We start from the raw sequence: 9,133 nt of genomic DNA, 5'->3' as shown, positions 1-9,133 counted from the left end.
GTCCCGCGGGCGGCTGACTCACCACAGCCGCCCGCACAGCCTTGGGTGGCCTCCGTAGGCTCCTGCACTCCTCGCTCGCCCGCTCGTCGCTCACCGGGCAGCGGGCGCGCTGCGACCTCCTCTCGGCCTCCGTCCATTCCGCCTCCGGACCCCGCGCCTTCAGCCGGACTTCTCACTCTCCAGTGGCCGCCGGCCTTCATCTTGCCCAGAATGCGACAGAATCTGATTCTGGCCGGCCTTTCTGCGTCAGCCGTCCTGCACGCGCCCTGCCGCATTCGAGCGGGATGAACTACAAAGAATCCATCGCAGCACCCCTGAACTTGGCGCTCTGGGCCGCACATGCGCGCTACCTCCCCCGGCGCATGCGCCCAGGGGTTGGCCGCCCGGGTCCCATCTCCGTGACGTGGCGATGCGGAGGCGGAGCCAAGGTCGGTGGCGGGAGGGTGGGAGAGGAAGAGCGAGGTGAGCGCGGACGTCAGAGTGGAGAGCGGAAGGTCAGGGCGACTCAGAGCGGAAGTGAGACTAGGGAGTCTGTCCGCCATTGTGGACCCGAGAAGCGGAGAGCAAGAGGGAGAAGAGGAGCGTACAGACGGAAAAGACGGGTCCCTTCTGCCGACTCCCGAGTGCGAGCCCTGTTTTTGGCTTGTCAGCGAGCGGCGGCAGCGGCGGCGGCTGGAACAGTCTTGGCTGAGGGCGGCAGCTAACTGCTGTGAGTGCACGGGGAGAGGCCCAGGCGGCGGCGGCGGCGGCGGTAGCAGCGGCAGCAGCAGCAGCAGCTCTCGGGTTGCGGTGAAGAATGTCAGCCACTAGCGTGGATCAGGTGAGGGAGCAGAGGCCCCGGGCTCAGCGAAGGCCCGAGCCCCGGAGCTCCACCCTCGTGTGGGGCTGCGGCTCCTCCCCGTCGCCGCCGCCGCCGGCCCCATAACGGTGCCTCGGGCGCTAGTTGCTGCGGTCCTGTCGCCCGGGCCGAGGCGTGAGTCTGGCCCCGGAGCCTGCGGGCGGGCGCGGTGCCGCGATGGAGTCGGGGGAAGGATTGTTCCTCGGGGCTTTAGGACGCATGCCGAGGGAGAGAGCCGGGGGGCTGAAACCAGGCGAGCTGTAGGAGACGGAGGGTGACTGGGAAATTGGTGGCGGTGGAGGATGGGATCGGTTTTACTCCTACGCGGGTTGTTGAAAATAACTTGTTTATGGTAGTGTCTTTGATTAACACACTTTCTCTTTCTTTTTTTTCTTCTCCTTACCGCACCTTTCGCCTTGCTACACAGAGACCTAAAGGGCAAGGAAATAAAGGTGAGCTTGGGTATTTTTTCTTATTTCCCAATGTTGGTTTGATGTTACTTTTAAACTGTGTGAGGCTTTTCTTGTTTGTTTTGCCCCTCTCCCTTTTTTTGAAATTAGGATTAGAGAAACATCATTCCTCATAACAAAGTCAGCCAAATGTTACCCAAAGTTCAGTAGTTTTTGCGTTGAAGCTACTTTTAAAGTGGTACGAGAAACAGTTTTCTTAGTTATGTTTCAGTTGAGGAGGTATTTTGAATGTAGTAGTATTTCTGTGATTTTTCAGTTTACTGTATTATGTAATTTCTGCCACAGCAGTTTCTAGTTAGTGTAGACAAGTATGTTCATAAAGTGGACATTCGTTTTGACATCTCTGGTTTACATGGAACATGCAGCCCACATAGTAGTCCATGTCATATTAATAAAAATTGTCATGCTGTTGATCACTGATTCTATTGAAGTCAGTTGCAAGGAAGCAGCAACATAGGAGAACTGAAGAGGCATGTCACTTTGCTGTATAATCCTGATTGCAAGGTGTTACTCAATCTGGTATTTAGAAAGGACTAAGAAGGAAATAATTTGTGAGGTTTCTGCCAAGATTAAATGATTTACTCTTTAAAGATTCTTTGAAAGCAAAGCATTTAAAAAAAATTAGTGTATTTTCTGTTAACACGGAAGAGTGCAGTCAGCTGACTGAAACGACATTAATCACGTGACATTAGTAAATGTAGAACAATAACTGCTTTCCTGGACAGTGGCAATTAAATGATATTACTGTGTACTATATATTTATAGTGTTTTGTAATAGGGCGTGAAATTACGCTGAAGAGAATTACACTTCCTGTTTTTGTTTTAGTAGCGAAGTTTTCCTTAGAAAATAAGATCTACCGTAGCCTTTTAAATGTAGATTCAGTGACTTACTGGTACTCTTTAAATTCTTTGGGTTTTTATTTGCTATTGTAAATTTGGTTAGTTTAGAATTTGTCAGGTGTTTATATGTTTGTTTTAGAAATTAGGATCTGTAAGTTAATTTTTTTGTGTATTATACAATTTATGTAAGAATTTATACATACCAGATACATGCCATTGTATTAGGTAACAAATGTATTACTTTGTTTTGACTAAAGTATTTTCTTGCAGTCTGTAAACATTTGGAAGTTTTAATTTTTAGAATTTAAATTTTATTTTCAGAATTTTTTGTGTTGTAAGAATAAACCTTAGAATTGGAAGTTGTTGATTTATTTTAAATAAGTTTTTAAGAAATTTATGTATAAATTTAAAGAGAATGGTTCATTAATTTCTTTTTCGCTAATCTGCCATTAGGAAGTATATAGACTTGGAGATATGTGAAATTTGTGGTCATTATTGCCTAGCATAAATTATTTTATCCTAGATCTATGGGGAGGTGGCACTTTGCAAGGCTATTTGAAATGCTAAGTGTTTTGTGTTACCTGCTTTAAGGTAAGTAAGCAAGTTCTATGAAGTACTTAATGTTTGACAAAACAAAATAAACAATCTACAACATTGTAAGCCAGTAGTATATTCTATAAGCTTGATATAGGGCATAGTCATTTCACTTAAGCATGTCCCAGTGATACAAATTATCTATAAACTACATTACATATTGACTATTTATAAATAAATATTAACTATTTCAAAAATTTTAATCCATCAGTATCACCTCTGTTATGTGTCTTTAGACACACTAAGTACTTATTTGGGTAGCTCTTTATTCCAAGAAATTTTCTTTCTTTCCCCCTTATTGTTCAGTTCATAATTTCATCCATGGATAGAACGATGGACTGGGATTCCCAGGAGACCTGAGTTCTAATACTGCCTGTGGCTACTGACTTGCCAAGTGAGCTTGAATACATTTCACTTTTTGGTCAGAATTTCCCCTCTATCTGTAAAATGAAAGTAGTAATTCTAACTATAAATCCCATTGTTATGAGGATTGTTGTAATTACAATCAATATAGTCCACTGTTCTAGAGGCCATTATTTATCTGCCAGAGTCTTTTCAGCTCCTTCACTTTATGTATTTTTAAGGTGCAGGAGGAGTCCATTGCCTTAGTCTTGGCATAAGGAAAAAGCTCTACTGGCCTAAAAGTATTGGTGATCATTTAAATTGCTTTAAAATGATAGATGCTACAAGTGCATAGATACACATATACATAACTTGTATTTTTATGACCCTGCAGAGAGAATTGCAAGGCAAAGGCACCACCTCCAATAAATTAATACAGGTAGCTTTGTGTGTATTTGAGGAAAACTACTCTGCCGTAGCTAACTCGGTTTTCAAGCTAATAAAATTGTTTTATAATTATTTTCTTTTCTGAGCAGAAAGCAAAGTTATTTTCCTTGAACTAAGGCCTTAGTGTTCTAAGAATGAGTAGTAAACTTGAATTCAGAACTTACCAAGCTTTATGAAAAATATATGTCCCTGAAAATTGGTGTCATTTAAGGTTTTGAAAGCATAGTCTTTTCAGTTGACCTAATTTAATTTTAGAGATACTGTATTTTTTAATTTTTTATTTTTTCTGAATTTTCTTCAGTTGGCAATAGTAGCATAGCACCTGGCTTCTTTAGTGTCTTTGATTTTCTGCTGAGGGTTTTTCTGTGTATCCTTATTAACTTAAATGCACTAAAGGAGCTATAATTTGAAAGGAATTCTACATGAATCTTTTTGGAAAGCAAAATCCTTAAGTAATGTAAGTAATAATATTCTAGGTTTTCTTGTTTACAAGTTTGAATGCTTTCTTAACTTTATAGATGGTCCATCTGTTAAATATCAACCCCTTTTACTATCCTTGGCAAAGTTGGTATAATAGAAATTTAAGGATAATTTTTTTTTACCTCTTGACGCATAATTTAATATTGACTTTATGTCAATTTTACTTATTTATTAAGAAGTAGAAAATTTGGGTGTTGGAACAAAGGTGTGTTATTCCTTTCCCTGAGGGCACCATGGATGGAAGTGTCAGATCCCACTCTCCCTGTAGTTTGAGGCCTTGCTTTCCCCTCTCAACTTTCTACATAGGCAAATATATGGGAAAGAATTTATCTTTTCTCTCTTCTCCTCCCCTTCCCCTTTCAGTGTAGGGATATGTGCATCGTTGTACGTAACTGCAAATTAAAAGAATTAGCTCGAGTTTGGCTATGTTTTAATGTTTTAGGAAAGTAGTGGAAACTGCCTTATATTTTGGCAATATTCTCTTGTATCCTTTCCCCGATCCCCAACCCCAGAAATGATTTCAAAGCACTTTTCTGTCATTATTTTAGACTTCATTTTTATTATTAATCCTCAAAACATTCCTATAAGGAGATAGAGGGTATATGGTATTGTCGCTGTTTTTGTAGGTGGGAAAACATGATGCACAGATCTGTTGACTTTCCTAACTTGATGTAGTCAGGACCAGAGCAAAGAATCACCTGGCTCCTAAGGCCCATGTTCTATCTTGATTTGACTCTGCTTCATAGAGCAGAGGAAACAGGCGAAGAATCATGTAAGTCATCTGTTCTTTTTTCCCTGAAGATCTTTTACAGACTGTGGAACTGGCTTGGATTTCATTACTATTTAATGGCTTTCAGTCTCCAAGATATTAGATTGTCATTAATGTTCAAAAACTAAAGTCTGTGACAGTTGAATTAATTGAAGGTATGCTTCTGAAAATCAGGGGTTAGCATTTTATTTGGATTTTAATTTAATGCAAATTGTTTGTCAGTACGTGTGAAATACTTTTAATAAAATTTTGTTTCTTAATTTGACTTATTGAATAGTATTTTAGGACATTTTTAGATATATTTATGCTTCCTTTGAAAATGGTGGGAGACTATTTGTGTAATGTATGAGAATATTGAGTTCTCAGTCTCAGTCTGTTAGAAAAAGAGAAAGAACAGGAGGAAATGAGTAAGGATGGCAGCATAACATATTCAATTAAATTTTTTATAAAGTGATTTTGGACTAGAGTAGCAGTATGGATTAGGTTTCTGAGAATCTAATGAATACAGAGGTAGTTGTAATTGTGAAATGGTTAGCAGTTTCAAATATTGACCAATAGGTACTAGTGTAATAGTCTAATAGTGACAAATTTTGTTTTTAAGAGGTAGTAGACCATGCATGACTACATTTGATAAAGGAGTAATAAAGCCAGTGTATGATTAGCTCCAGCCGTATATTGGCACCAGAAATAACCTAAGGCACCCTCCTCTTTGTTTTTATTTCTAGTGGCTGTTACATATTTAAACTTTGGGGAACACATTTAGCTTAACCCTGATGTGATCCTCATCAAGTAATACAGTTAAACCACTCCAGAGGAGCCACGATCAGGTTGACCTTCAGGTTGCTTTGTGGCCTCAGAGGGGCAATGTAGCATAAGAGATCCACTTGAAGGCTAAACTAGAGTATCATCATTTCTTTGAACAATTGCTTCTACTCAGTGGATGGCAGAGAGCTACATGATTTCACATATTTTTGCTCCCGTGCTGGTCAGCTTATAAAATTCCGTTTTAGGTGAGCACAACTCATTGGCAAAATTAGGAATAGTAAAAATATTGTGGTACTATTGAGGAAACGCCAATTAAAACCCATTGTTTCCAACCTTTATACTTTGTGATGGAGTATTTTAAAGCAGTAAATCTTCAGGTATTGATTTATTTTTGTTTCTGCAAGATTGTTTCCAAAAAGATAGTTGACATCCATCAGAAACTTTCAACTATTTTCATTTCATATGTTTCGAGAGGAGTGTAGAATAGTATGTTTACATAGACGGTACTACCATATCAACTTTTAGCCTAGTAAAGCATCTGTTTTTATTGTCCCAAAGTCGTTTTCTAGTCCTATTTGGTGCTTGTAATTTTACGTAATAATATAGAAGATGATTAAGCACTGTTATTTAATCCTGAGATGAGATGAGGTAGTATTAATAATCTCCTTGAGCAGAGAAGTAGTAAGTGGGTTAGAGAGGTTAAGTCACTTAATGGAGTGGTAGGCTTGGGATTCAAACCTAGGACCTTCTTACCTTTTGAGTCTGTGCTCAAAAGCACTGAGACACAGCATTGAGAATAACAGCTTTAGAGAGCATTTGTGGAAATGGCCTCTGAACAAATCTGGCATTATAAATTATGCCCTGACTGGTTTTCTCATGTGTTGCAGGAACTACCTTTGATGTGATAAGTTTATTTGTGCTTTAATACGAAAGTCTTTGTGTTTTTTTATTTAGAATTAAGGGCCTTTTTTTGTTGTTTTTTTAAGATTTTTTATAATTATAAATGTATTTGTTCGTTATTATAATATTTTAAGTGAACTTTAGCTGCTTTCTACTTTCTTAACTGGAGACAATTACTCTTAACTTCAGTTATCAAAATAGATAAAGTTATTCTATTATTACATTGAACTAAATAATATGGAGATTTAAACAAAGGTAGAGAACATTCAGAAATCATGTTTTCTACAGCACTAATTGGTATATTTTAGGTTCAAATATACCATTAGGGAACCCTTTCCAGCACTTTCATAAAACTTTGCTTACTGCATTGTTGAAGTTGGGGTATTTATGTTTTTGGTAATGGAAAGTATATATATATATACGTGGTTTGTATATATATATAATTTTGAGTTTATATTTATAAAATTTGTAAGTTTTCTGTGACATATAAATATTTGTATCCAAAATAGTTTATCCATAAGAGGGTATTTACGTGAAAAGAACTCAGGATAACTTTCTGAGTTGGTTTGAAAAATATTGAAAATGTTAGGTTGTGCTGTGAGTTTCATAAGGTTAGTTACAACATATCTAATACAAATGTGTTTTTTAGTTTCAGTACAAAACGGTTCGATTCATCAAAAAGATGCTGTAAATGATGATGATTTTGAGCCATACTTAAGTAGCCAGACAAATCAGGTAAGTCTTCTTATAGTCTCATGTTTTAGGAAATTAAACTTTTATTAGTATTAAATGGTTTTTCAGATAAATATTTTAATTGAGCAAGACTAACCATAGTATATTTTGCTTGCATAATAGTGAATAGCAGTTGCAGGTTTATGGTGAAGGGAATTTTCCTTTAGATATTGTGGGTCGCTGAAAACGATTTTGAAATATGAAATAAAGATTTAAAGGTGAAGTTACTGCTTTATTATTTATTTTTTTTTTTCTGGAATGTTGAGGGAATTTAATCTTTTAATGTCATTGGCATATCTTCATAGCTAAAGCAAAATACAAGGTTTAACTACCTGGACATGTGGGGGGAAAAACTAGTTTATTCCTGAAATTTTTGGGTAAATGTAGAGTTTTCTTTTTATAAGGCATTCGATTTTAATTTCATGGAGAATTATTGAAAGTTTTACTCTAACTTGGTAACTTCAGAGAATAGGATTAAAGACTTTTTAAATACTTGATTCAATATTGTGAACATAGAGAATTTTCTCAAATCAAATAACTGGTGGCTTTAGATACTCTTTTGTGTTTGAATTTTTCTCAATTATGTGATCTTGTGATTTGTGTACAGCAATAATTCAGATTTAATCATTGAAAAACAATGGTTTTTTTATATCTGTGTAGTCTTCATTCCTGTTACTAAAAACATATCACCGCTAGAAATTTAAAAAATTTTTTGTATTAATCTTTTTCTTTGGAGAGAGCTTTCTAGAATGAAAATGCTTTTGTTTTGCTAAAAAAAAAAAAGATATTTAAAAAAATCTTGACATTTTAGCATGTAGATTTTTTGGAAACTATAAAAGAACAAGGGATCAAATATTACTGTATAATTGTAGAGAAAAATTGAAATGAGTAGTTCTCAATTTGTAGAACATAGGATTATTTTTAGGACTATAGAAAGGTGTGGTTGTATACAGCCTGATCTATCTTTTGGTCATTTCTCCTTAACCACTGCCTCTTACCTGCTGAACTGCATTCTTAGAATACACTGGGAGGGAATTAATAAATGGGAAAGAATAAAAATTGATGATGCAATCTGTGAAAGCTTGGCTACTCTCAAAAGAATGAAAAAGTCCATTTGGTACTTACAAAATCTAGTTTTCTTATCTCAGTAACGAATTTACATTTTCACCTAAAGGTTGTGAGAGAATATATTAAGGGAAAGTATGGGAAGATCATTTATTGTGAAATTTAAAGCAAAGTTTTAAAAGAAATATGCTTTTATTATATTTAGATCCATACAATAATCTTAGTTAACATCCCTAATGGCAGTGTTTCTCAACTTCTTTTTGAGGAATTCTGTTACTATGAGGTGTAGTGGATATTTCCCTAAAAGGGCTTTGATAAATTAATCAGATCAGTTTGGGAAATTTATTTGGTCTAAACAATTGAGCTAGTTTATTACTTGGTATTCTAGTTTATGTATGATAATGTAAAGTGAATTTTTAGGAGGATGTAGTGTGAAGCACCTCTAACTAACTTGTTCAAACTCTATTTTAAAGGAATTTTAGTGGACTATCAAACACCGTTTGGCAGTTGCTACCTGAGAGAATCCTCTTACTTATTTTACTTGGTAACAGATATTTTATACCTTTTCATTATTTGTCACTGGGACTTAGATAGAAGAGTGGTTTCTGGCATTCCACAGAAGTGCTTCAGGGGCTGCCTAGGGGAGTTCAGGGGGGATGCCCTGAGTCCCACCGGGCTGGAGCCAAAGCTGTGCTCTGCGACTCTTCTGTTTCATATATTGGAATTCTGCATAAGATTTCATTTATAAACCCTCCTCCCCCACCTTTTTTTAAAGGTTGTAGACATTTACATTAGTAAACCCTAGTGATTTTTAAATGGCATCATAAAATTTGCCTTATTTTGGGGCAAAAACATCTATAAACTACTTATTTTAATGGGATATTCAAATGG

General features: G+C 37.0%; 1 protein-coding gene across 7 annotated transcripts in view; it reads left to right on the top strand.

The window, feature by feature from the left end:
- The first annotated feature begins 521 nt into the window (after positions 1-521).
- The window catches only part of YTHDF3 (YTH N6-methyladenosine RNA binding protein F3), a 52,258-nt gene continuing 43,646 nt past the window's right edge, over positions 522-9,133 (top strand). The window contains exons 1-5 of one of the 7 annotated variants that reach the window (XM_049853723.1): positions 522-709; positions 1,266-1,290; positions 3,049-3,136; positions 4,638-4,783; positions 7,095-7,180. In XM_049853723.1, coding sequence (XP_049709680.1) covers positions 4,726-4,783; positions 7,095-7,180 — 144 coding nt within the window. In that variant the 5' untranslated portion in view covers positions 522-709; positions 1,266-1,290; positions 3,049-3,136; positions 4,638-4,725. Of the gene's footprint in view, positions 821-1,265; positions 1,291-2,671; positions 2,740-3,048; positions 3,137-4,637; positions 4,784-7,094; positions 7,181-8,674; positions 8,787-9,133 lie in introns of those variants that run through there. The other 6 variants (XM_049853724.1, XM_049853721.1, XM_049853726.1 and 3 more) reach the window with 6 other exon arrangements.

This window comes from Elephas maximus, chromosome 15 (genome assembly GCF_024166365.1).
Source record: "Elephas maximus indicus isolate mEleMax1 chromosome 15, mEleMax1 primary haplotype, whole genome shotgun sequence".
NCBI classification, from domain to species: Eukaryota; Metazoa; Chordata; class Mammalia; order Proboscidea; family Elephantidae; genus Elephas; species Elephas maximus.
The sequence above is the reverse complement of the archived record's forward strand: the minus strand, read 5'-3'. Positions and strand labels throughout refer to the sequence as shown.